Source organism: Acanthopagrus latus, chromosome 22 (genome assembly GCF_904848185.1).
Source record: "Acanthopagrus latus isolate v.2019 chromosome 22, fAcaLat1.1, whole genome shotgun sequence".
In the NCBI taxonomy this organism is placed as follows: Eukaryota; Metazoa; Chordata; class Actinopteri; order Spariformes; family Sparidae; genus Acanthopagrus; species Acanthopagrus latus.
The window spans coordinates 4,733,461-4,761,135 of NC_051060.1; the positions used below are offsets into that span (position 1 = coordinate 4,733,461).

General features: G+C 40.5%; 2 protein-coding genes across 12 annotated transcripts; one reads left to right on the plus strand and one right to left on the minus strand.

The window, feature by feature from the left end:
* Positions 1 to 2,529: 2,529 nt before the first annotated feature.
* Positions 2,530 to 14,319, minus strand: bub1 (BUB1 mitotic checkpoint serine/threonine kinase). 7 transcript variants are annotated; one of them, XM_037085757.1, is made up of 24 exons: positions 14,099 to 14,318; positions 13,896 to 13,955; positions 13,197 to 13,338; positions 12,878 to 13,074; positions 12,355 to 12,395; positions 12,175 to 12,251; positions 12,036 to 12,085; positions 10,631 to 10,821; positions 10,395 to 10,513; positions 9,742 to 10,232; positions 9,016 to 9,056; positions 8,811 to 8,930; positions 8,509 to 8,619; positions 8,307 to 8,385; positions 7,740 to 7,818; positions 7,096 to 7,273; positions 6,866 to 6,932; positions 5,901 to 6,688; positions 5,380 to 5,480; positions 4,962 to 5,123; positions 4,717 to 4,874; positions 4,435 to 4,612; positions 4,081 to 4,187; positions 2,530 to 3,233 (listed from the first exon to the last, which is right to left on the minus strand). In XM_037085757.1, exons 1-24 carry the CDS (start codon positions 14,119 to 14,121, stop codon positions 3,035 to 3,037), a joined length of 3,759 nt encoding a protein of 1,252 aa, XP_036941652.1. In that variant the 5' UTR covers positions 14,122 to 14,318; the 3' UTR covers positions 2,530 to 3,034. The 7 variants fall into 7 exon arrangements, with proteins under 7 accessions (XP_036941652.1, XP_036941645.1, XP_036941647.1 ...); XM_037085750.1 differs by having other exon boundaries at positions 8,307 to 8,388; positions 12,175 to 12,254; XM_037085752.1 differs by having other exon boundaries at positions 3,035 to 3,233; positions 8,307 to 8,388; positions 10,395 to 10,510; positions 12,175 to 12,254; positions 14,099 to 14,319.
* Positions 14,320 to 15,164: 845 nt separating this feature from the next.
* Positions 15,165 to 26,592, plus strand: LOC119012185 (heterogeneous nuclear ribonucleoprotein Q-like). Of its 5 annotated transcripts, none has more exons than XM_037085759.1 (11): positions 15,165 to 15,330; positions 15,996 to 16,155; positions 17,944 to 18,062; positions 18,214 to 18,435; positions 18,668 to 18,844; positions 19,047 to 19,182; positions 19,812 to 20,017; positions 20,516 to 20,665; positions 20,814 to 20,935; positions 21,055 to 21,593; positions 23,153 to 26,592. In XM_037085759.1, exons 1-11 carry the CDS (start codon positions 15,328 to 15,330, stop codon positions 23,179 to 23,181), a joined length of 1,863 nt encoding a protein of 620 aa, XP_036941654.1. In that variant the 5' UTR covers positions 15,165 to 15,327; the 3' UTR covers positions 23,182 to 26,592. The 5 variants fall into 5 exon arrangements, with proteins under 5 accessions (XP_036941654.1, XP_036941655.1, XP_036941656.1 ...); XM_037085760.1 differs by having other exon boundaries at positions 23,156 to 26,592; XM_037085761.1 differs by having other exon boundaries at positions 15,166 to 15,330; positions 21,055 to 21,436.
* The last annotated feature ends 1,083 nt before the right edge of the window (positions 26,593 to 27,675 follow it).

Below are 27,675 nucleotides of genomic sequence, written 5' to 3' on the forward strand. Positions count from 1 at the left end.
CAGTTGTTCAAAACATTGAATCTGGATCAAAATAATCCAGATCTGGAAATCCCAATTGTTGCTATTCCGGATCAGGTAATCCGTCTTACTTTTATGCCGGGTTTTTCAAAGCAACATTGGATTGGATCGCCCTGATCCAGATACACAGTTTTCGAGATTACCAAATCCAGATTACCAACCAATCGTGTGACATAATATTAGGAGACAGTGCCTATCCACTCCTGTCATGGCTGATGACTCCCTTCTTGCAGCAACCACACCTGTGCAGCCACGCTTCAACACTGCTCATTGCAAAACAAGATGTGCAATTGAGCATTTAAATGGAGTTCTGAAGAGACACTTTGCATGCCTTAACTACTTGCAAGTGGAACCACATGCAACATAATACTTACTGTCCTGCACAACATCGCTACCACGCGCAATGTCCCTCTGTGATGTTTATGATGCACCTGAGCTTGTTGAAGAACCACAGAAAAATTGAATGCATTATTTTTATTTGTTATTAAAATCTGTTTGGGGGGATTGTTTCATGGGGACAAGATCATTTTTATTTTGATTTTATTTAAACTTTACTATACTGAAAGGTTTAATTGGTAGCCTATGTCTACTTTATCTTCTTTTTCGCTGTAACAGTTAAACAAGCCAAGTGCAAAATATAAGTAAAAGTATATACTCTAAATGATAAAAATGTATTATTTGACCAATTTTACATTTTTACTGAAATACACCTTGAAATCCTACCTCCTGTTGGGATCAGGATTATCCTGTTTTTTTGGATCAAAGTTATCCAAATCCTACTGAAGCGTTTTGAACCACACAAACTGAAGGTTTGATCCAGATCAAAACTAGGATTGGATTCCGTGATGTAATCCGATTTCAGAATCCTTCTTTCCCTTTAGAACAACCCATTTTCAAGATTTGATCCAATCCGATAACCAAAATCTGATCAGATTACCTTTGAACAAGTGGCCCAGGAAGATCAAACAACTGTGAAAATCTAATAAAGAAACCGCTGTCAATCACTAGAACAGTTTTTATTGTCTGAGAAAATGATTATGATTAGCAATCTGATTTAAATGCCCTAGAGATAATGTTATAACCACCTTGTTTATCAATATTAACACGATTTTTTCAGATGAGCTGATGCACATCACGTTTGCTTGTTGTTGTGAACCCTGAGGTGGAACGTTCAGGTAGAAAAATGCAGTTTACATGAGCTGCAGGCCTGGACAGGTACACGGACACTGGAGGTGAGGGAGGACGAGGGAGAACGGAGACTCGTCCCACTTCTGGATCAGATGTAGAGCCAGTAAACCGCCCACACACCCTCATGCGAAACACACACAGGTTCAGGAAGCACACAGCGTGAGAAACACATTACATTTAGACTCTTCGGTGTTGCTGTGATGTCTTCCAGTTCTCTCAGCGCAGACAGTCAAGATCCAGATCTGGTGAAGGTGCTTTTAGCTTCTCTCAGGGTCAGATTACTTTGAAACAAGGCCATTTTTGTAATAATTAACACAAATACAAATAAATGATTGGATTACTCAGATGTATCCAGAAGTCGTACTTGAGTAAGTAAGTAAATCCCTTTGAAAATAACCTTCATTGGCTCTGATGCAGCAAGTAATCTGCAAAGTAACTAGTAACTCAAGTTAACAAATACATGTAATAGACAAAAAAATGTAGTGGAGTGGAAAGTAGCAGAAACCGAAAGTACATACTTAAGTCAAAGTACATAGTTACATTCCATCGCTGCAAGCTACAATGTAATTCTTGGTAAGTAACATAAATACTAAGGAATAATTGGATTAGTCAGTGTACCCAAAAGTCAAACTTAAGTAAAAGTAAATGGTTTATGTTACTATGTATTATGTTAAAGTCACCCATGTGTGTATGTGTACTGTGTGTATTCTACAAGTGGTATGCTGTCCAAAAATGTGATCAATGCGATGTGACGTGTTAAAAGATAAAATCAAGTCATTTCTTAGAATGTAATTATAATCTAATTGCACATTGGTGGCGACCTGGTGACACCAATGCAGGTATGTTCATAAGTCTTGGGAGCACTACTTTATATGTGGAAAAAAGTAGCACCTTTAATAACACAGTCATTCAGTCTGTCTTTAATAGAAATATTACAAATATTGAGTTTGAGGTTTTTTTTATTATTATGAGACGATTTTCCTCACTCGAATCGAGGGTCTAAGGACAGACAATAACGTTCCTGGTTCACATTTTAAAGCCCACTGAGGCAACGGGACTGTGATTTTAGGCTAAATAAATAGAATACATTTGAGTAATGCAGCTTTAAAGCTGCAACATGTAGGATTTACAGATGCATGACTTTGGAGGCATCTAGTGGACGTATCGAGACTGATTCACGAGCCAACAGCTATTTAGGCACAGACTTGTTATGTGCAGTTTCCAGTTTGATCTGAAGTCGTACCATCATCGTGTCCATGTTAAAATCAGCTCTAGTTTTTCCTGTGCGCTCAACAGCATTTCAAGAGGGAATAAATGTCAAAATCACTTGCTCACTTCCATTTTTATAGAATGTTTAAAAAGAAAAAAAAAAAATCAGTGTTAAAAATACAGTACTCATTAAATACATTTTACATGTCAAGGGGGCCGTCAATCAGTAAATTAACACAAATGTTTTAAATTAATTGTAGCCAAATCATACTCGAAAACTTGAAGGAATCATTTCAAAACAATCTATCATGTTCCAGTGAAATAAATGCTGACCCCCCCGACAAATCTGTGCAGACCGACTTCCATCTGTAGAGACAATGAAAGTCATCTACAACAACTGAACCCAAATTTTATTTTTCAACAAGCAAAACTGTTTCTCTCTCCCACACATCAAACAGTTTGGAAGCAGATAAACTGGAATTATAAAAGAAACTAAATATATTTACATTTTTACAAATCTGTACAAATCTAATCAGGAGCTTATATGCTCCTCCAGTGACATCTCAACACAACATTTTACAGTTAAACTGCAGTCAAAGAGGTGATCCGTCTCAGGCGGTCATCTCCGAGCTGCCTTGCGGCTCTCCAGCAGCAGCACCACCAGGCGGCTCTTGAGCGTGGGCAGTTTGCTGCTGTAGCTCTGCTGCAGGACCGACGACAGTTTGCAGCGGAGACTCCGGAGGCTCGGCAGAGAGTCGCAGTGCGGGATGTTCAGCAGAGTGTGGAAGAACTCCTGCCACAAGTCGCTGTGAGGGTTCCTGAGGAGCAGAAATGGAAGAAATCAGACACAAGAGCCTGTTTAATGCTAACTGCTAACCAGAAGCTGCATCATCTCGTTTTTCTTCCTCTGACCCAGCTCTGATTATTTATTACACTTCATGGTGACCCATCTCGCAAACAAGCATTGAAGCTTATTTAATTGTATACCCAATAAAGGTAAATAAATCAAACAGTTCAAGCCAACTTTTGATTTTACAATAAATGTATTTGGTGGTTCTCAAGTAGAATGATGATTTTCGGATGAAAAGGTTCATTCTACAGAAACGTCCACTTGAGGACAAAAATGGCTGAAAACTGACTTCCTTTTCTATCGTTTAAAGTTATTTCCTAACTCATTGACAGTGTCTCTTTTTTTAAACTGCAGATCCCCACAAGGACAGTAATGTGACAGTAACATAAGTGACATAATTCATGAAAAGTGCACTTTACAAAATGGCTGCGATAGGTAATTAAACCACATTCTGTCAGTCATTTAAAACTTACTAAATCGTGTCATTCAATCAATCTGTATTCTACTTTTTCATAATTTCCTGCTAATCATGTCAATCACCTAAAAGCTTCAAATCAAATCTGGATAAATGTGACATTTTTTTCTGAAAAGGGACAGTGGACTGAACCATGCCCTGCCCTCACAGATTAAGAAACTGATTCAAAATCAAATACGATGGCCCAACAGGCAGTGTCATTTCTCTCTTAAGGCTGGAGTCAGAAAAACTGACATCTCCATAGAACGGCCCATAAAGAATTTCAACTTTACATCAACAAGCAACTGCATCGTTTCATCACATTCTTTTCGTGGAAGAAGAGAATTTAAGACCACCTTACCTTCTGAAAACGCCGTTTGTCTTCCACGTGCCGCCTTCATTTGTAACTTGCATGTAAGTCCCAAACAGCATACAGTGGACGGTCCCTGCTATCCCAAAGTAATCCGTCTACAAACACACACACGATACAGAACAACAAAATAAAGTGAGACCTTTAAAAGAAACCTGCCTCAAAGTGAATTAATTGGGGATTTTGTCAATCTCTAAATCTCACATTGTAGAACTACAATAGATCTGTACAGAATACACTACTGCATTAACATAAAATGTGTGGCTTAAAAACTGTTCAGTTTGAACAAGAAAATATCGTAAACTAAAATGATTTCACAGGAGCAGACATGTTGTGTGTCCTCACCTGATAGTTCCAGGGTTTCCCACTAAGCATCTCGGTGCACTGGAACCCTGACGTCAAACATTTGGCAGTGAAAGCAGTGCCTTCTGGGAAGAGCTCCATGTCAATGCTCTGTCCGAGGTCGACAAGGACGAGGCCGTGGTCCACGTTCTCCGACTCGAAACACTTGTTCTCCAAGAACCTGAAACACAACAACAGTATGATGATGCTGTGTCGTGACCCTGCTGGCCGTCACTGGACAGAACAGCTCCTCTGAATTTTACGGTAATATGTACTAGCTGTTACCTCTCTCCCAACAGGAAGTTGTCAGGTTTGATGTCGCCGTGGATGATGCGGATGTGGTGCAGCTGCTCCACCATGTTCAGAATACAGACGGTGAAGTATATGACAAGAGGCTGAGGCATCACCTTGTCACTCAGGGTTTTATAAATGTTCACTGCATTCTGAAAGAGGAGTCACAGTTTCAGGGTATGTAGGATAAGTTGACGCCCATGTCATATCTTGTCACCGCGTCTCTGATGCGAACCTACCAGCAGAGTGCCGTAGTTGTGAAGCTCGCCGAGCAGCACGCTCCCATTGTGGAAGATGTGAGCTGAGCGAATGCTGCTGTAAAGATGGCGGACCTTAGGCTGCAGCCGAGAGTCCAGCTGAGTGTTGATGTAAAACTCCCAGGGATTGGCTGGTTTCTGAACCTGCAGTGACAACAACAACAAGAAGCCTGACACCTCCGCTGCTTGACAAAGTCTTTGTCTAATTTTACTGAGACTAAAATTTAATCAAAAATGTGTTAAATGCACAAAATCTCAAGCCACATGAAATATTCTATTTCCATCAGCTGTAGTAAAGCAAAGCATGATCTACATTAACCCTATCTGTAAATTAATCATGAAGTAGAGATAGAGATCACTTACGGGCCCGTGTCTTCATCTACAATCGCCACCTTCTTACCTTCAACACCACCCTCTCAGAGGTCACGGGGTCAGTCGCCTGGTAGACGGTTGCAAAAGCTCCTTCTCCAACGACGCCATCCACTCGCAGGGACGCTTTTCCTGATAGACGGAAAATATTTAATTACAACACATTTCTTCATTTCACCTTAGTGTTCAAACTGGTTGGTTTGATGGAGATGGTGGGTGGGTGGTTAAGTGTCTATACTCTATACTCTATACTATATACTCTATACTCACTGACAAACGCACCAAGAAATAAGATAATGAAATACAATATTTACATTACATTTCTTACGATTTACAATGTATTTTCGGCTGTTTTGTTCTCCAGCAAGAACGAGAACTTTAATGTCAAACTTGTTATTAGCTCAGTTATAGTACAGACATGAGAGGGGTATCAATGTTCACATCTACTTCTGAGCAAAAAAGTGAACAAGCACACTTTCCAAATCAACCCTTTATAAGACAGGTGGAAACCAGTCAATAAATCAAAATAATAGCCTCAGCTCTGCTCCTCACCCATGCTGATGGTGGTCTTTGGGCTGATGTTGGGCACGTTGCACTGCCAGGTGATGCAGCGGGGGTGAGCAGTGAGAGGTGGGGTGAGAGCTGACAGCAGGCCAGAGATCAGCTCATCGCTCCAGGGATCTGACACCAGCTGGACCACGGCCGCCCTGCCTGGTGTTGGTGCTGCGTTCATGGACATGTCGGCCTTCAGCCCCCTGTCTGGACTCATCATGGGTTCATCTGCAGTGCTGAACTGTTGAGGCAGCCCCGGGGTCATGGGCTCCTCAGGACTCATGGGGACATCCATGTTCTTTTTGGGCCGACAAGGACTCAGGAAGGCGTCCAGGTCAGGCTCAACAGGGACATCTGGGCTTCTGATGGCCAGCCAGTCCGATTTAAGGGCACACTCTGGAGTCATGGGGACATCAACTTGTTCCTGGGCTCGTTCTGGGCTGGTGGGTTCGTCTTCTATGATCGTAAAAGGTTCATGTCTGGGTCTGGCTGAACTCTGAGGTTGCTTGGAGATCAGAGACGCCCGTTTAGGAGGCTGCTCGGGGCTCATGTACACTTCCCAGCCGGGCCCTGTGGTCCTGGGGACAGTGGAGTCGATGGGACAGACCGTCTGGTCTCTGAAGGAGAGCACAGCAGGAGGCGGAGGCTGCACCATGGTGATGGAGGAGGTGGTGAGGCAGAGCTGGGCTGTGGCGAGTCCTTCACCTACGATGGTGCCGTGTCTCTGAGAAGACGGCAGGAGCTGACTGACGGCTGATTCATCACACGGACTCTGCTCTATGATGGGGCTGAGTGAGGGGATACAGGACACAGGTGAAGCAGGAACAATTCATTGAATTGTGGTTGGCAATTTAATTAATAAACGGATATTTTTAGAATCAGTTAATAAGAATAAAAAGAAAAGAATTATCTGATTGGTAGCTTCACACATGTGAATGTCTTCTGGTTATTCTCAGATTGGTTACCTGAGTTTTTTTGTCTGGCGTCGGATAAAAGCTTCGTCATCAGCGTCAGCACCGTCACCATTGTTCTCTGGAAAGACAAAAAAATAAAATAAATAAAAGAATCCAAAATCTGAAGCATTTAATAAACATGTAAATTGTCATTGTAGTTAAAGAATGTGCCTGACTGTTGACTAACAGTACTTAGGTACATATAGGTAATGTTGGAGTGTGTGTGGGTCCAGGTAGTGCACCTTGGTCCGGGAAAAAGTTGCTGCCGGAAGGTGTTTTGTGCGTGAACGGTGTGGAGACGAACTGAGCCAACATGGCGAAGTCTGTGGTGCTGTTGGGACAAGCTGCCAGCGAGTTAAGGGAGTTGTAGCGAGCTCCCCACATAGTGCTCTCATCCGGCATCAGATCGGGAGGAGTGTCCTGATCAGCGGAAAAACATACAGTTAGGAAAACGCAATGCAACGCAGCAGCAGCATGTGATCCAAACGTGTTTTAAAACAAAACAATGCAATTAGTCTGATGTGTCGCAGGTTTCTGTTTGTAATTTATGTGCCGTCAATAAGCAACACTGCTGTGTTTCATACAAAGATACAACATAATCAGAAATGGTGAAATCATACATACTGGGTCTAAAAACACACTACTACTACTACTACTACTACTACTACTACTACTACTACTACTACTACTACTACTACTACTACTACTACTACTACTACTACTACTACTACTACTACTACTACTACTACTAAAAGCAGGTTGTTGACATGAAGCTGAAGTACATAATTACACATGACTGAAGTCAAGTCAAATTTTACATTTACAGTTTATGAAGAAAACAATTGATGAGACGGAATTCTGAAAGTGACAAATCAGTCACACTTACATTAGGTTTGTTGGACACCGCGATTTCAGCCAGAGCTCTGATTGGTTTACACTTCTCAACCACAGAAGGTGCAGCAGCACTGAACACGGAGACAAAGTGACAAAATAACAGCAACATTAATCATAGAAACATTTGATCTAATTGTTGATATCATCAGAGGATCACGGCAAATCTTCTAGTTCATCTTTTAGATCTAGTTAGTTTGCACTTTAGAGCTGCAACTAATACTCACTACAAAGCATTTATTTGTAATCTACTGGTTGTTTCAGTTATTTTCCAAGCTAAAATGTTAAACCTTTGCATGTTCTTTCTTAAATGTGAGGATTTGCTGCTTTTTTTCATGACAGTAAACAAAGACACCCTTTGTTTCTTTTGTCCCCCCAACTGTCCACAACTCAATTTGCTGATGTCCCTTTGGACTTTGGGAAACTGTGAGGAGCATTTTCATAATTTGTTGGCATTTTTAAGAATAAAAGATCAATCATAAAAATAACTGGGATAACTCAAATAACTGGGAGACGACTTGATAACAAAAATAATTGTTAGCTGGTGACCTGATATATTTACCTTCCATTTTCTTTGTCAGTGTCATCCTGGAAGATGGTGAATGGGGCCGTGGTCGGGGGCTTGGTTAGAGAGGAGACGCCTACTTCAAATAAAAAAAAAATGAAAAACAACAAATGAAAAATTGAAATGTAAACCATTTGATTTACCACAAACATCAACTGCATGACTTTTGTACCTTTCCGTAGAATGTTCGAATATTTACCATTGCTTGGGTATCCGGGTGGTTCGGCCATCTCAGCAGTGTGGACCATTGATGTGTTGCTGAACGGGTCCTCGAGTAGAGTCGGGGCCTGGAACATGTCCATGATCACATCTGGATGACACAAAACCAGATCAATATTATTCACCATGATAGAAAAATGTAAAGCGCAAGCACAGAACGACAGCAGCTGAGAGGGAAAGAAAGTTCTGGAGTTTAGTGGCACTACATGCTACTAAAAACACTCATTATCAGTCTGACAGAAAACCCTACTGCCTAAAAACCATCACTGTTGCTGTGCTCACCCAGTGCTTCTCGTGTGTTGACAGTAGGTGACGGCAGCACCCTGGACGGTGTGGCCTGAACATAGCCCAGTGAGGTGTTAGGAGTGATGTGAGACAGGTTACCTGTACCTCCCTGTGACACTGATACACACAAAGAGAAGGTTTGAAAACTTCCACAGGATTGCTGAGATCACAGGGCTGATTCATCAACTACTGGTTCACTTACTGTTGAGTTTTTCCTCCGGCACTGCTGGATCAGCGATATCCCTGAGGAGAAGAAAGAGGAAAACAGATGGAAGACAGTTATTTGGAATGACATGGTACCATCTTGCTTTTCAGATTTCACTACTGTTATAAAATTGTCTGCAGCTGTATAAATCATCTAAAATGGGGTGGGAGTTCATGTCACATTATATTATACAAACCGTATACATTATATATATATATAGCTTCACATTCATACTGTGCAATCATCTTGGATATTATATGTTTAATTATTTTAAATATGCCTGCCCGCTCTCTCATCTAGAGACACTCCTGCAGCTTTTGAGGAGGAACAGAACCCAAGAAGAGCAGCAGCTGGCAGGTCAGGAGTGAATACAACAACTTAGGTCCGTGTGTTTACTGGGGAAACTAAACGTCTCAGTCCCTTGTGTTAGCATTGCCGTTTAGTACCAAAGGAGAAGCCCAAAATGCGATGCTACCAAGCAGACCAATTGCAGCCGTTTCTGGGTAGGTGCACGTCAAGCTATTGTGTAGGGTGTCCAGCTACACAAGGTTAGAATTCTGGAATAATATTCAAGGAATAACACAGTATAATCCAATTTTTATTGGCTGAAAGCAACACTGGTCTTCTCTTTCTGCTTCCTTAGATATAGTAAGGTTGCTGGGGATTCAGAAACTGCTGCTGTGCTGAACAGAAGGCATCTGAGCAGAATTTGAAGCCACTCACTGATGTGTGGTGCTGTTCTGCTCTGGAGGGCACCAGTTCTCCGAGCTGCCGAGTTGAACTTGATCATCCCGGCAGAAACCATCAGCGTTCGCAACAGAGGTGCAGGCAGGTCTGTGGAGCAAAGGGTTCATCTGCTCGAAGCTTACAGGCTGCACCGATCGAGTCTGAACCATCGAGGGCTGGACAACAAATGCTTGGTCTGTGAATGTCGGTGCAGGATTTGGTAAATGAACACTCCTGTCAGTCGGCACAGAGGGATGGTGGAACCTCTCTGTGCTCAGAGTGTGTGCTTCAGCCAGTCTGGTGTTGCTCTCGTCCTGCTGTTGAGGAGGTTCAGGGGTGGCGGCAGCTTCGTGGATGAAGGTCGGCTCAGTGTGTAATCTCAGGCCAAGAGAGCGTCTGCTGCTCAGACGATTTGAGGGTCGAGGATGCCCAAAGGACTGCTGGATAGGATTAGGGTTCAGACCTGTGGCTCCTTCCACAACAGGCAACTGCAGCAAAGAACACAGGGTTTGCTTTCATGGTTTTAGACAATTGAAACTGACTCGCTGACATACGCAATATTATTCTTTATAACAATACCTGTTATGTATATAAAAAAGGTATAGAGGTTGCATTTGCGTTTTTCAAGACACTTGGATTTTCACGCTTACCCTCTGTGATGAAGCCTGGCTGGTCAAACCTCCACAGGCCTCTAGCTCCTGGTTTACTTTCTCAAACATAGATATAATACTCAGGATGTCCTCCTCCTGTTCCCTCAGCATCCTCTCTGCTTCAAAAAAAAAAGAAAAAAGAAAAGCATACAAATCATCACAAATTTAATAACTCACTTGGAAATCAGTAGCACTTTTGGCTCCGTTTCAGCTGCATTCAAAGACCATCATCTTACCGATCCAGTCTTGACTGGCCTTCTCTTCCTGCTTCTCCTGGAGCTGGCGGAAGTATTTCTCTGCTCGGACCTCCTCAAAGCTGAGTTCAGATCCCTCACAAACAAGTTCATCCTTCATATACTGGGACACGATCTGAACACCGGAGGTCTGACTCGAGGGAATTGTGCCTGAAGTCTCAGAGCGAGATACTCTGTGGAGCAGACAGATCAGATAATATCTTGTCAGCAGTTTCCAGTTACAACAGTACAAATATGCTGTGCTGGTGACTGATCAGGAGGCATTACACAGAAAATAACAGAATAATGAAAGCACCCATGTAAACTAAGCCAAACAAAAATGTCCTCCACACTCCTGTTGTAGACATTGAAATTGTTAACCCCAGACTGTTTATCTGAAGAAATAATCATGTATAACAATAATCAATCTGCTGTTTGTATGCGATTAAAGCAGGTGCTGTTCCAGGAAGGGGCATACTTCAATCTTGATTAAAATGTTAGTGGTAGGATACATTTCTATTTTTAAATCACATCCATCAACTTATCTAGATGTAGTTAATATAAATCCAACTATGTGCATTGACTCGGGACCTCTTTGTTAGTACAAAAAGTAGTATTATTAAGTCTCTGCATCTTATTTTGATAGAGTGTAGTTATTCACTTTTGTGCCGGAGCTTCTGTCTTTTAAGATCATTTGTGTGTACGCCAGTCAAGGTCACCATCTGCTGACAACTGCAGGTTAGTGCACATCACTGGTTTGAAATTTAGCGGAGACAACACTAATGTAAGTTTATGAATGGTAAACAGCTACAACATTTGGTCTATCTGGTGAAAATTAGTTATGACAGTTATGACAGTAAATTAAGAGTTTGGGTGTTTTGGACTGTTGGCTGGAGAAAAGAAATAAGTTTATGGTGTCTATTCTGGGCACCATTAAGATCCATCCAAATTTGGTGGAAATTTATTCAGTATTTTTTGTGTAATTCTGCAGACAGACAAACCAACCAACCAACCAACCTACTGCATTTTAGTGTAAAATTTAACTATTGGCCCTGGTTGGCTGTCCCAGGTCCGCCTTCTCCTGGGCTTCATATATGGTGTAACAGTTTAATCAGATCTTTAACATCTTGCTTCACTAGATTAATCTCGTCACAGATGCTGGAGAAAAAGTCCCACATCCTCCATTTAAATATTAGAATATGATACTCGTTGTAACAGAAGAGATTACTGGGCCTGTTGTCAACTTGCTTGTCTTTTTGTGGTATCTCCCTGGTCTAATATAATCTTAATTAAGAAAATATTATTTCAAAAGGTGCTCCAGTCTCTACAACTTTTCATAATGCAGAGGCATAAAATCATCTCAAAAGAAAACCAACATCAAACAACAACAACAAAAAAAGCAACTTACGTTACAATGGTTTGAACAGTGGGTGGTTTGGGTGGACAATCCACAGAGGTCTGCAGCAGAAGACAAACATTATTACTTGATTTAAAAAGCAGACATTGGGGTTATTAAATGAGTACTTCAAAATGTAAAAGACACACACCTTGTTTGGAGCTACAGGTTCTCTCTGAGATGACATCTGATTGGTTAAATGGGAGTTCTGCAAAGGGTTTCGACCTCCTGCTTTACAAAAAAAGAAAAAAGAATAAAAAACAGTGACACGATATATAACGCACATGTGATATTTTTAAATAAACAAGCAGACAAGTAAATACACTCTTACCTGATACTGCTGTCTGGCTCTGGATTCTTGTTTGAAACTGCCTGCAGATCAGATGTTGATATGAGATATAATTTGACAGTGTATAATGCACATCAAAATAAATTTACTAAGACTTATTAAGCAGTATATGTAAGATTAGATTGCAAGGGATATGTTTTGTTTTGTTTTTTTTTTACAGTGCAGCTGCACACAATAGGATAACCTCGTAAGCATAAAAACCAGAATTGAGGTTGACAGTTAAGCGAGATTAATAGCTTGAGGTTGTGGACACATTAGCATTTGTGATCCAAAAAGAACACCTCACAGCCTGGTCATAAAAAGCTTCTGCATCCAAATCAAACACAGTCTGTCTGATGTGTGCGCACTCCTGAAATGTTTTCACGTTTTGAAAATCAGTCAACAATTATGGGCCATCAAACCGACTCTCACAGATAAAAAAAAAAATAAAAAAAATCACCTAAGGCATTTCCCCTCAGCAGCAGCTCTTAGCTATACCCACATTTTTGTATTTCACTAATATTACCTTAGTTCATCGACAATAGTGTCGGCTGGCTGGGCTTGGTTCTCCATGGCTTTCTGGTACACAGCATCAGCCTGTTCATGCAATCCTCTCTGCTCAAGCTGTTGTGCCCAGGCCACATAGAGGGCAGCAGTCCTGGTGCCGACACCCTTACTGAAGATGTAACTGTACAGCGCCACAGGGTCAGAATAAAAACTTGCCTATATGACAGAATAAAAAAAAAAAAAAAAAAAAAAAGATTACATGAGGTTTAATGAGTCTGTATGACAAACTGTGATTGTGTGACCCCTTCATTATAATGAGATATTTCACTCGGACTCACACATCTGATGCAGAAGTTCACATATCTGATGTCATTTGCGTATCGCTCGACAGTTAAAAATCTCTGTACAAGAGCGTCAAACACCAGAGACATCTCGCTGCCACCGCCTGCAGGCAGTTGATGCTCCAAATAGTCCACAAACCTGAGAGAATATAAAAAGGAAGTGTGCATTCAGTCAGTATTGTCTCAGCTGTCAGTCACGCATATTTCACTCAAGTGCAGTTACATGCAGTAATGTTAGTCTTGCACAAAATAATTTGGACAGATAAAGCACTACATAAGAAATACTAAAACAACTCAAGAGAGTTAAAATCAGTCCAATGTAGGGCTGTACAATAACATGCTGAGATGCTAAGAACACTGATAACAGGAACATCATCTTATAATAATTTGCCTACACTACACAGCATTATTTTGATGGCCATGGTTTTACTAACACAATAAAAAAAAAAAAGAAAGAAAGCATCAATTTTCAATCGCTAAGTTACATCCAAGTCTAACGTTACTTTCAACAACTATGCCATTACAACCTCAGCCTGAACATGAAGAGCAAAGAAATGTGAGAATGCAAGTCCAAAAGTTCAAATCAAGTAATAATTGCTGAAAGACTGTCTTTTTAAAATGTATGACTGCTAAAAGAGTCAACAACCACAAGAAAAATCTGCTCGAAAACAGCAGCTAGCTGATCAATTTACTTACTTGTCCCATGGATGCAGTGGGTCGTCCCCCGTATACGAACTCAGATTTCTTTCAAAACACCTACACGGGTGAAAATATGACAGATTAAAAGATAGCAGTGCGATGTCTAACAATTTGCTAAGAAGTTAGTTTTTACAGCAAATTACAAACGTTAGCAAGCAGCTAACACCGGGTAACATTAACGTTCAAGTATGCTGACTTACTGTAAACAAGTGGCAATATCCATTTCGCATTGAGTTAAAGAGAGAGTCCTTGAAAATATTTAGAAGCAACTCGTGTTATTCCCGAAAGTCTATATAAACCTAAATTAAAATCGAAAAACTGATATATTTCTCTCGAGGCTTGTTTTTCTCTAACGAGCTGCTGCCTCCGCGAACGCATACGTTTGAAATTTCGCGCTCAGCCAACAGCAACGCGAGCGTTCTTCTTCTTCTTTTACAGAGCGGTGGGCGGTGACTGGAAATACCGCCACCTACCTGCTATGCTGGAGTGATGGCCAGAGTTTACTGTTTTCATTGGGACTTAGAAAACAAACACCACTATCTCTTAAATTAACCCAATTCCTATTAAAAACTCAGACAAGGCTTTATATTTTCCCTCTTAAAAATATCCCTTAATTAACCGGTGAGGGTCATTCTGAATTAATAAATAAATCAGTGCAGTAAAGAATGTGTTTTCCCCAAATAAACTAGGGAGATTTAGCTACTTCGGCAAAATGATGCGTATTTCAAATAAAATGTCTACTCAATAAAACAAAAATATTTGCAACATTTCCATTCATGAGTAGCTTTTTTAATGTGTATCTCTATTACTAATTCTTTGGGTTTTCAAAATAAAAGACACCACTCTTGGAAAAAATCTAATCTTTGAAAAAGTAGTGTAATGTTTAATCTACACTCCTAACCAACAACACATAAGTAGCAATACATTAAATATGCTTAAATCTGCAATTAAAGGGGGCGTTGTTGCGAGTGAGGATCGTAGACAGTCACATTAAATGTAAATAAGTATTTCTGAATCTGAGTACGAAGACATACAAATGCAGCAATGGTGGGCCAAATCATATAAGACATGTATGACAAGACAGACTTCAGGATAATTACTTGTTATAATGTAAAGTCTGTATATGTTTTATTATCATGTCTAAGTGTCATTTAAACAATGCCACAGATTTGGTCAGCACATACATTTAACAGCACAACATCAGTGTCTCTGCAGACCGGATGTATGTAAACTGAGCAGCCCGTGAGGAGCCGTTTAAGAAACCCCTTACATACAGCCGAGAAGGAGAGCTCGCGACGTTACGTAGTCGCCATTTTGTTTCACCGGGAGTAAAGAAACCCTCCTGAATAGCACCGGCCAGAACATTTTCCTTTATTTGAAGAAAATTTAACACGGCGGATCAGCATCGTGCACCCAAGTTTAGATTCGCATGGTACGTACGCGCCGAACTGACCGATTTAACCCGGAAACAGGTTCTGTTGTTCAGCGCTCTGTGCACACTGATGTATTCGTTGCACGACCGGTTAGTGTCGGCTAAAGAGCAGTTCGTTTACATGGCTAGCCGGCATTTTGAAAAATGGCCCGATTTGATTGACGGCCGATCGAACAGATGTGGTGTCAGGGCAAATGTGAATCTTATTTAGAGGAAAAATGCCTCCCGACATGATTTAGTTGTGAGGAGTGCGTTTAACCTCGCTGTCATTCAGTTTATTCCTCCACACGCGGCGAAGTCTGCGGCCTGTTATGTGCACCAGCCAGCGGCGTTAGCTCCAACTAGCTCATAGAGGCGTGGTGGATGTTTGGAAACGAGCAGCATTTAGCCCGAGGTTGATATTTCATTACAGTCAGTGGTGATACGATGGTTTGAACTGTCTTCGCATGTGTCGATGTGTATCTGACGTCAGGGTTGGGGAAACGCGCGATTCAAGTATCGTTTCAGTTTCGTAGCGTGTGATCACAGAAGCAGCTCAGATAATATTACAGTTTGACTGCTGTGCACAGTCTTGAACGATGGCGCCAAACCGCTCACTTAATCTGCTTTACCAGTGCCCGCTGTGACCATAGTGGTCTAATTCTGCATCAATTTCATCCACACAGATGTCTGGAGACATGGCCACAGATCATGTGAACGGGAATGGTACGGAGGAACCAATGGACACTACTGCAGAGGTGACCCGTTCAGAACACTTTCCTGCTTTACTGGAAGCCGGTCTACCTCAGAATGTTGCTGAGAAGCTAGATGAACTTTACGTAGCAGGTAAGAAGAAGTTATTGCTGTCATCTCTTGAGTAACCTGCCTGACAGAAATATGTTCATACAAACATAAGGCTCACCACACTGTTGAAACACTAGGCTTTGTCAGAGAGATTGAATAATTGAGGATGATCTAGTTTAATTAGTATGGTGCACGGTCAGTGCCATCAGTCTACTTTCTGTTTTCTTTTGGGGATACCTGAAGCCAGTTGTGTACTTTTCCAACTGCAGGGAACAGACCAGAAATGGCTATGAATTGGGTTCACTTTCATGTAGCTAACTAAAAGTAGAAACCTGATGAAAGCATGATGCATCATGTTTGTCAGCCACACAGCTCCACTGTTGTCCAAAAACTAAAGCAGTGAGCCACACTGTTGCGCTAGCTTGCATGCTCGCCCTGTACCACAAACGCACTGTATATTATGAGTCATATACACCATCCTGTTGCTCAGAACACACACCAGCGGACCAAATGTGTATTAATCTTCAGCTGAAAATACACAGGAAAGAAATGTATTTCAAAAATAATTAGACAAACATTAATTACAAGGTCTTTCTTGTGGAAGTTCATCTCACTGAAATGCATTTTTCTGGTTGTTTGGCTCTGAAGCCAAATGATGTATTTTGACACAAAGTTTGACAAATGTCTAAATATGTCTATCTAGATTTAGATTGTTTTCACAGTAGAACCCCGCCATATGCAGAGAAATCTGAGCACTCGTGAAAAAATGAAGTGCAGCTGTTTTTAAGAAATACTACATATTTCTGACCCGTTATGAAAGATTTACTGCTCTGGTAGAAAGCAGTATGTTGGGAGCTGCTGCAGGCAGGAGTGATATGTCAGAAAGTATTGTTTGGCAGATGAGCATGTTTTTGTCTTTTTAAGAGAATCATGAATAGTAAGCAATCTTGCCCTTTTTGATATTGATTGATTTGCAACCAGACAAAACAACATCTCCTTGTTAATTCCTCTGTATTATAATTAGCTATTAACTGTATTCGAGGGCTGCGTTAAAGGTTGATGGTTGTTTAACTAATAATTCAAGCCGCTGGATGACAGATAAAGAAGGTAGATTGCACGTAGAGGTTTTTTGTTGGGGTTTTTTGCGCTGTGGATCTTCTTTCCAGCAGATATTGATACAGATTACCAATTTGTCCACAATTGCACATACATGTACTGTGTTTGCTCCACATCAGTAAGCTGCATCAGGTCTTGCTGAGTTTTGTCACGCAGCTAAAGTATAGAAACTGGACTGAATGGGTGTAGTTTTAAAGTTTTGGAAGAAGGTAGATTAAAGCCAGCTGGTATTGTGGCACACACAGAAACAATAGAGCAGCTGCCGGACTGCAGCAGGTGAATTGTTCTCTTTGAACAGGAGCAGAATGGACCACAAGGATGCTATCCAGAGCAGGGTTCAAATGACTGTTAACAGAAAACAGTCTTGTACAGAATGTAGAGGTTTTGAAATACAGTTCAATACATATGTGTTTAATTTGTAACTGACATTGCCCTTTGTTGTTGTTTTGGACAGCATCAGTTGTTGGTAGTAACGAAAATTGGCCCTGTACTGGACTGTAAAACATTAGCATACATAGAAATGAAACTTGGCCATGCTCAGGGCTATCCTGCCCTCAGCTGTAATATCCTTTAGTTCCTTCTGGTACAGAGTGATTACTGTTAAGCCTCTATTATACAAATACCTCACAGCTGCATGAGTCAGATGTCTTCTGTTTCTCAGCGCTAACCTGTTATGATCTTGTCCTTTATTTTTTTACACCCTATGTTCATCAGGCCTAGTAGCACATAGTGACCTAGACGAAAGGGCTATTGAAGCTTTGAAAGAATTCAATGAGGAGGGAGCCCTGCAAGTGCTGGTCCAGTTCAAAGAGAGTGATCTGTCACACGTGCAAGTAAGTTTAATCATCTGAACAACAAAGGGCTCTTTGTTCAAATGTTTAGGAAAACTATATTGTGTACTAACACTAACTCTAACAAAGATTACACTTTTTATGCTGGTATCGAGTGGAATATCAATATTTTCACTCTTTCTCTGTTTCCCAGAACAAAAGTGCCTTTCTGTGTGGAGTAATGAAGACTTACAGACAGCGAGAGAAACAAGGAACTAAAGTTTCAGATTCCACTAAAGGACCAGATGAGGCTAAAATCAAAGAACTCCTGGACAGAACCAACTACACACTTGACGTTACAACAGGCCAGCGAAAGTATGGCGGGCCCCCGCCTGAGTCAGTGTACTCAGGTGCCCAACCCAATGTTGGAACAGAGGTACACTTTGTCTTGTTGTGAAACTGAACCTGTCCTGCAAATATTAGACAATTTCATCTGGTCTTATTGTTCCCTATACTCTAATAGTATTAGAGTAATTATTTTCACAGATAGTTTTAATAGTCTCAAAAAAAAAATCTACATATTTAACAGTTTTGACAGACCGTCCACTGCAGTTGTATACACATTTTTTGAATGTAAGTCAATTTTTTTTCTTTTTGATTTCTCCTAGATATTTGTTGGGAAGATTCCCCGTGACTTGTTTGAAGATGAGCTGGTTCCTCTCTTTGAGAAGGCGGGGCCTATTTGGGACCTCAGACTAATGATGGACCCATTGAGTGGCCTGAACAGGGGCTATGCCTTTGTCACGTTCTGCACTAAAGAAGCAGCCCAGGAGGCGGTTAAGCTGGTGAGCCAGAACAGTTGTTTCTATTCTGCAAAAAATTCCCGCTTACAATAACTTAAAAGGTTTGAGCAACATTGTCAACCAGAAATCAGTTAATGAACGGAATATAGCCGAATAATCCCCCCAGTTCATTAGGTAATTTGTGAACTAACAGCATTTGTTGTTACACAATATATAGTTAACATGTTTTTGTCCTTTTGTATAGTGCAATAATCATGAGATTCGCCCCGGGAAACACATCGGAGTGTGTATATCTGTAGCCAACAACAGGCTATTCGTTGGCTCCATTCCCAAGAGTAAAACAAAGGAGCAGATTGTTGAAGAGTTTGGGAAAGTCACAGGTAAAAAATATCTTAATTATGTGTTTCTACAGATTGTGTTAATGTAAGGGGCTGTTCAGAAGCAAGGAGAACTCACTGAAATAACAACAGCACCCTATTAAACCCCGGGTTGGTTCCTCGTTGGGTCTGTTGGCGAGATGACACGCAAACAACATTTAAAATGCTTATTCCCTGAATAGAGTAAGGATCAATCAGGGCTATGTTGTGCTGAGACGCATCTCTGATTTATCAGGTAGTCCAACTTCCTGGCACACTTTTCATGCTGGCTCCTTGTCCACAAACGTCCAAGATTAGTGATTTTATTTTCCCCCCTCTACTCCATTGCTGTTCATGAATGTCCAGACATGAGTGTGTTATCATCATGATGTCAGTGTGAATACCAATGCTGACGGGCATTTGCAATACAGGGCCATGCGAAATCCTTGCTTGAGTTTAATAGATTCGAGTGAATTTGTTGTTATTCACTTTGTATGTAATGTAGAGATGCAGATGATTTGCCCTGTGTTTGGTCTGAATGCCGCATAACTGTGCATTTCTGATGTATTAAAAAGGTATCCTTCCAGTTCTGATCCAAAGCACCAAGAGTTAATGTCATAATCTCACAAAATCTTATTTCTATGTACTTACAGAGGGCCTCAGCGATGTCATACTGTACCATCAACCCGATGACAAAAAGAAGAACAGAGGCTTCTGCTTCCTGGAGTATGAAGACCACAAAACAGCTGCTCAGGCTCGTCGTCGGCTAATGAGTGGCAAGGTGAAGGTTTGGGGCAACGTTGTGACAGTGGAGTGGGCCGATCCCATTGAAGATCCAGACCCAGAGGTCATGGCCAAGGTGAGCTTTTACACTCTTGGGCTGCAAATAATGAATGTTTCATTGTTCAGTAATCTATTGATTGCTTTCTTAATTAGTTTTTTTGGTCATTTAAAAAGCTGAAAAATGTTAATCTGTGTTTCCCAAAGATGACGTCCTTAGATGTCTTGTTTTGTTCGCAACACAAAGATACTAATTTAATTGTCAGAGGAGGAAGGAAACTACAAAAAATATTTGCATTTAACAAGCTGAAAACACTTCAGACTTTTATTATTTTTAAATCACCCAAACCAATTAATGGAGTATTCAAACATTTGCTCATTAATAATGATGAAGACGTACTTTTTCATAGTCTTATAATGTCACTTGGCACTTCGTTAAACAATGTAAATGACACATTTTCATATCTAATGATAAAAATAACCGGCTTTGTCGGCTTCTGAGCATGAAAATGATTTGCAGCTCAATCAAAAATCAATTTGTAGCTCTAATCTGTTTCTATGTCTGTTTGTTCTGCAGGTGAAGGTTTTATTTGTTAGAAACCTTGCCAATGGTGTTACAGAGGAGATTCTGGAGACATCTTTTAGTCAGTTTGGAAAACTGGAACGAGTTAAGAAGCTCAAAGACTATGCTTTCATTCACTTTGAAGAGAGGGATGGTGCAGTGAAGGTATTTCTTTTTTTCCTCATTGAGACATTAATTCTGTGAGTCTCTTTCTGCGACATTTTTATTGACTTGTCACTGTGGTTTCGTTGCTCTAAATAGGAAATTGTTGATATTTGCGGAAATGTTAATGGTGTATCTGTACTTCTGTCAGGCATTGGAAGAAATGAATGGGAAGGAGCTGGAGGGAGAGCCTATTGAGATTGTCTTTGCCAAACCACCAGATCAGAAAAGGAAAGAGCGCAAAGCCCAGAGACAAGCAGCCAAAACACAAATGTAAGCAACATCTCAGCAGATTTTCTCATTGGAAAGTATTGCTGGTTCTAATTATAAGCCAAAAGCAAATCCCATCCTCTGAAACTGGTCATCATTTTGTCCCCATCTGTCTTCATCAGGTATGATGATTATTACTACTATCCTCCACCTCCTCACATGCCACCTCCTGCCAGAGGCCGGGGCAGAGGTGGCAACCGGGGTGGCTATTCATACCCCCCTGACTACTATGGTTATGAGGACTACTATGACTACTATGGCTATGACTATCACAACTACCGTGGAGGATACGATGACCCGTACTATGGCTATGACGACTTCCAGGCCCCGGGACGAGGGCGGGGTGGCAACAGGGGCACCAGGGGCGGAGCCTCTCCAGCCAGGGGACGTGGTGGCGCCGGGGCACCCAGGGGCAGAGCCAACTTCTCCCAGCGTGGTGGACTAGGACCAGGCCGTGGCGGGCGGGGAGCAAGAGGAGGCGTGCAGCCAAGAGGGCGAGGAGGGGTACGTGGTGCTCGGGGTGGCCGCGGTGGAAATGTAGGAGGAAAGCGCAAAGCTGATGGGTACAACCAGCCAGATTCCAAGCGTCGCCAGACCAATAATCAGAACTGGGGCTCTCAACCCATTGCTCAGCAACCGCTCCAAGGTGGTGATCATTCTGGTAACTATTCCGGTTACAAATCCGACAACCAGGAATTTTATCAGGATTCTTTTGGGCAACAGTGGAAGTAAACCAGTAGGGCTTTGATAACAAAATACGTGTTTATTGTTTTTGTTTTTGTCTTTTTATTTAGAGACTTGATCTGATTGGCCCTCAATCCCATACGGTTGCCTGCGTTTTTTTTTCCTCAAAATTGGTGACATCTGGCAAGATATCTTTTTGTACATATTTTAATAATCAGCTTGGACTCAAACAGTAGTCACACACCCACCTGTTTCTGGCGAACTGGTTTTCTTTTTTTCCTTTTTTGTTTTTTTAAGATGGTCGTTTAAAAGATTTTCCATAACAAAGTTTGAAAAAATTTTTAGATGCAAATATGTGCTCGAGCTGTCTATTTGGCTATAGCTTTATGTATGTTTTTAGAAATTATGGTTTCCATGTTTTAAGTAGCTAACGGCAACAAAGCATATGTCTCCTAAACATGTATTTAAAACAAATGAAAATACAATTTGTATTGTCACAAAGTAATGCGTGTCTTGTTATTGAAAAGAAAGAAAAAAAGGACCATCGTAGTCCTATTTTTTGGCTTTACATTTTGGCTTGTATTCTTTGCTGTTTGTCTGCTTTAATAAACATACACGCACACGTGTACAAAACTTCAAATTGTGTTGCAAATTCATGTTTCGGCAAATTCTCTCTTCAAATTGCCTTCAAATTTAAGGCTCCTTGTGGAAGCAAATGGATTAAAGGTTTGCCAATGTTGGCCACATGCTACAGTGTCACCTTGCATGCCATCAAATTCCAAATCACCTACTTCTATAGTCGGCATCTCTCAAGTGCTCTGTATATGTAGTGACATACTCCATCCTTATGAGTTCCTCTCATGTCCAAAAACATAAATGTTTCACAAATTGGTGTCCTAAATTCACTGTCAATGCAACATCAAGACTAAGCCCCACGTCATACAAGTCCCTTTTGTTACCAGCGGGGGGAATAAAAGCACAATTTGATTTCTTAATTACAAAATGAAGCTTTTCCTTGTCCCAGAAGGATCTACCTAGCTGTTGAAGGCCTGGATACTAATCTTGCATGTTTATCTGGAGGTTTGATATTGTGCTACTGTGGGAGATAATTGCCATGCATGAGTCGCTTGTAGTGTGTTTTTTTTTTTTTTTTTTTTGGTTCAGTTTGCTTAATAGATCTAATGGCTGCTGTTAACCCCACCCCTCCTCCCTCCCTCTCTGCCTGTCTGAGCTTGTCCACGTCTCACCTGCCGCACCTCAAACTGTTTAAAGTTTTAAACATCCAAACCAGGCCGATTCTCTGCTTGTCGTCCTCCTTTAAGGCATTGACATGTGCATGTCCGAGGGCGTGCTTGTGTGTGAGAATGCTTTGTCTTCTAATGTATGCAGTTTCATGTTTTGTTTTGTTTTTTACACAGTTCTCTACAGTTGTATTGAGTGTGTGAGTGTGAGGGATACAAAACAGTAGATGTGTGTGTAGATGTAACATGATCCTGATTTCCATTCTCTAATTGCTTCCTTTTGTTACCTGACTAGCAGGGAAAAGGGGTCGAGGCCGGTCCTGATGTGTCGCTATGAAGACTGACCAGTGTATGGCGGTACACACTGCAGGCTGCCAGTGGATGGAATGGTAAGGTCATCTGACTCAGTGGTCCAATGGCATTCCAGCCTTTTTTTTAAGGAGCAGATCTCCTGAAACTGCCACGTTTGAAGATAATCAGAAGAGCAAATGTTAAGCTTAAACACTTGACTGTTTTAAGCCCCAAATATGCCATTTGAGACTTGCTGAGTTGGAGTTCATGATGGACATCCTTCTGGAAAAGTCTTTGCACTTTTTTTGTTTGGAGTGGTTTAGTGGAACTTGATGCTATTTTTTTGTTTGTTTGTTTGTTTGTTTGAGCTCTTAAACTACATCTTTATGATGGACTAGTTGTGATATTCTATGATCATCAGAGTGTTGAGGTGTGATCATCTGGTGTTGGAAGGGCAGGCATTCCAGGAAAATGGTTCTCTAAGAACCGAAGCCACCAAGGGTCCGTTAACTACCTCAGTTTCGAGGACTCGCCTGCTCTGCCCTTTTTGTACTGAGGCAGGGTTCGCCCACCTCCCCCCTCTCCCCTGAAACACTATCCCCAGCCCTGACTCCTCCCCAGATATGCACAGGCAACAACAAACAGCACTTAATGAATTTTAGTTCTCAGCCGAGACTTGATGTAGGCTACAGCTGCTGTAGGCATGTTAGCTGGTCCTCCTGAAGTGAGCCTGAACAAGCTTTGCTGTCTTGAAACATGAACTGAGTGATGATGTAGTTTACAGACAAATTGTCTTATAACTGTTTTGTTTTTTTTGTAAAATCTTAAAGGAACAGTTTGCCCAAAATGGAAGTCAGCTGTTACCTACTCAACCCCTGTCAAGTTTCGTAGTCCACAAAGCAGTGTCGCAGCATTCTCCTAAACATCTGTAGTAGTGCGGACTTGTTTCAAAAGCCTAACTTAAGCTGGAAAACATTACATGGCTCCATACAGCTCGTCTGGTGTAATCTAAGCCTCCAAAAGCCGAGAGTACCAAAATTGGTTTGAAGAGATGTTTTTAACCCCCTGAACGTACCGTCGACCTCGTGCACCAATTTCAGACTGGCTTGGCAGCTGCAGTGGAGATCTTGGTTTTTTGGCACTCACAAACATGATGGCCGTGTATTATTCTAAATGTCAAACCACCTATAATGGCTTAATTATAATTTAAGCTCAAGAGATACACGTCAAATTGTAGCAGCCACAAGATCTACAAGATCTTTATTTTTCCACAAGATCCATGCATATTCCCGGAGAAATTATTTTAAAAAGGTCAGAAAACACTCAACCCTAACCCTAACCAAAAGTGAATGGGGTCTATTCGGGGCTGAGACCCATCCTCCATCAAAGTTTCTCTGAATTCGTTCAGTAGTTTTTGCGTAATCCTTTCGACAAACCAACCAACAAATGTGTGACAACATAACCTTCTTGGTGGAGAAAATGTTATCTTTTGAAATCGGTTGGGAAATCAGGGCTTCTGGAGACTTTGATTATGCTGGACGAGCTGTATGTAGCCATTATAAATTGAAGCTGGTCCCCAGCTACCTCAGCTGTTGAAGAATGCTTTTTAGAATGCTGCCACGCTGTTTTGCTGTGAAGCTCCAGAAATGTTTGGTGGACTACAAGACTTCACCTGAATCTCCTTCTGCATGGGGGAGGAGATAATGACTGAATATTTGGGTGAACTTGTACTTTAAGTACCTGGAAACCAGTAATCCTTTGTCTTCCATGATGGGAAAAGTGTCGTATTTTTTGTTTTTGTTTGCACCCTTCATTGTAAGGATGTTTGTGATGTTTCAGGCTGTTTGCTTTGCACAAACATCGAAATGAATCACCACTGACATCCAGTGAAGCTGCCTTTTTATTTAGGTTCTCTACGCAGGACTGGAAGAAAGTACATACATTTCCAGCTCCTGAAAAGTTTAAGAATCAAACTGGTATAGAAAGCATTTTCATCGCAAAAGCATGATTATTTACATTGTATGTCATTATAGACTGATTATCATGCCATGTACTTTTTTGTGACAAATTGTTGGATGAACTGGTGTTAATTCATGTTTTCTCACTATCGGTGTACACATACTGGAAGTCAAAATGTTAAGAATTTAAAGGAGAAAATCCATCCTGATGTAAGGGAAAATAACTGATGTTGGTTGTGAATCTTATTTTTGTACACTTCTAGTTTTAAGGACTGTAGTTATACACATACAGAGTACTGTTAAAGATACTTCTACACAAGTTAATACAGACTTCCAAAACATTCGGGAGCGTAAGATCAGTCTGGTTATGTTCTGTATTGTCATTGTCAACAAATTTTGTGAAGACCAAAACCAACAATGTGTTAGTCTGTCACCAAATACAGAGACAGAGTCTCGACCCTTCTGGTGTGCCCCACAGGATCTTACTTTAGAATGGTTTGTTCAGTAGTGAATGGGGAGAGACATGCACTTTTGATATGGATCCTGTCAATTTAAAAGATATTGGAATGTCGAGAAAGTTGCAGTTTGTTGTGAAGATGGTAAGACACCATTTACTTTTGTGCGAAAAGGCTCAGTGAGCTACATTGTCTCGCCCAGCGTACGTCGCACAACACCAACATGGCCACCACCTCGGCACAGAATTATTTTTTTTTTAAAGTTGAAGATTGCAGCAAGTAGTCAAATTACAAATATACATTTCAAATAGTCACCGTCTGTTGAGTGTACTCTTTCTGATGACATATTTACTGCAACCTGTGTCTTGAAATTGACTTTTTTTTTTTTCTAAAGTAAGATCCCCTTGTGATCCACCAGAATGGACGGGACTTTATGCCTTTATACTTTATGACTTCCTGTCTGTGGTTCTGAGCTTCATGTCTGTTGGTTCCTACTGAAGATACTGATTTTAAACGCAATTGGTTTGATTTGAAAAAAAAAAAAAAGGTTCAGCAGGTCCCTCAACAGCTGCTCACTGTAGTTTTTTATGAAACATACAGGAGGGAATATTGCATTTGTCTGGGACTATCTTAGAGTTAGATTCACATAATAATCCAGTTTTTAGTACAGGACATAGCCATGGCTGTGTTATAGAAAAACATAGGAATTTCAGGAAATCACAGAATAAAACCTTTTTTAAACGTACTTCACAAAGTAACAGACATGCATGGTTTTTAATGTTGAAAGTGATTAAGGTTGGATTTCTCCTTTAAGCTCTTGTTAAACATCATTAGTGCATAGAAATAAATCTTTTTGCCTTTTTGTGACATTTGACATGAAATGCAGTGTCTTGAATCTAACTCATATTTAGAGTTCTTACAGGTCAGAAAAGGATTGTGCAGCTTGTTCTTTCTCTTTTTACCGGGTTTGTGAAAAAGAGCCTGATGACTTTTTTTTTTTTTTTTTTGTACTAGTATTGACTCTGTTGGATCTCCAATTTTGATTGGAATGGTTTTATGATTTTGTTTTTTGCTAACAAGTGTGTTTGCATTCTTGCAAATGAATTGTTTTATACTGTACAGTGAGGTGAGTTAAACCTATTTTTCTAATAAAGTTATTGACTTTGATCTGGGTTGTTTTTTTATTTATAGTGAGTTTCATGGATTATAAATCTGTATAATTTGGATCATGGCTTTAGTCTGTGACATCTGTGACATTAGCTCCACATCATGAATTAAATGTTTACTATTATAAAACATATTTGCTTCTTGCAGTTTCAGATTAGCTCTAGGCCTTAAACCCTCCTTATCTTAAATAAATGCAATGGATTTTCATAACATTTACAAATACATTAAAAATAGAAATCTTGAACTGGGATAAGAAACCCTCTTAAGTGAAGGAGAAACATGCACCATCTGCACAAATGTTAGATATGAATATTCATAAGAATAATAAAAACTTGAATGTATTTTTAAATGGTAAACAGGTCAAAGCATAAAGTCACCACTGACGCGCTACAAATTCATAAAAAACATGGATCGCCCAAACGGAAGTGACGTTGCTGGGAGTCAGGGTTGCCATGTGCTTTCAGTAAAAGACACGTTTGGTAAATTGAGTAACAGGTTAAACTTTTTTTTTTCTAATACATTGATCCAAAAAATGCAGACTTAACAGAGCAAACATTATGCAAACGAACTGTTAATCTATTTTAATCACATTAACATTCTTTAATAAAGAGTGAGTGACACTAATGTAAGTGTTATGATTGAAATGCTGGATTGCTATATGTGGATTGAGAAATAGAAATGCCAGATGTTATAAACAGCTTCTCCAATCTCATAATGGCTGCTTATGTTTTTTTTCTTTTAATTGTATTTTTTTATTATTATCCTAACTAGTGATAGTTATCTGGACTGATAGTTGAGTGCTCTATTTATTTTTGGACTATTGTTTGGAGAAGACAAGCAGTATCTAGAGATGATCATTTATATTTTAGGAAATTGTCTCAATTTTCTGATATTTTACAGACTCTATAATTAAAGGAGGGAACAATCCACAGAGGGTCTGAGAAAGT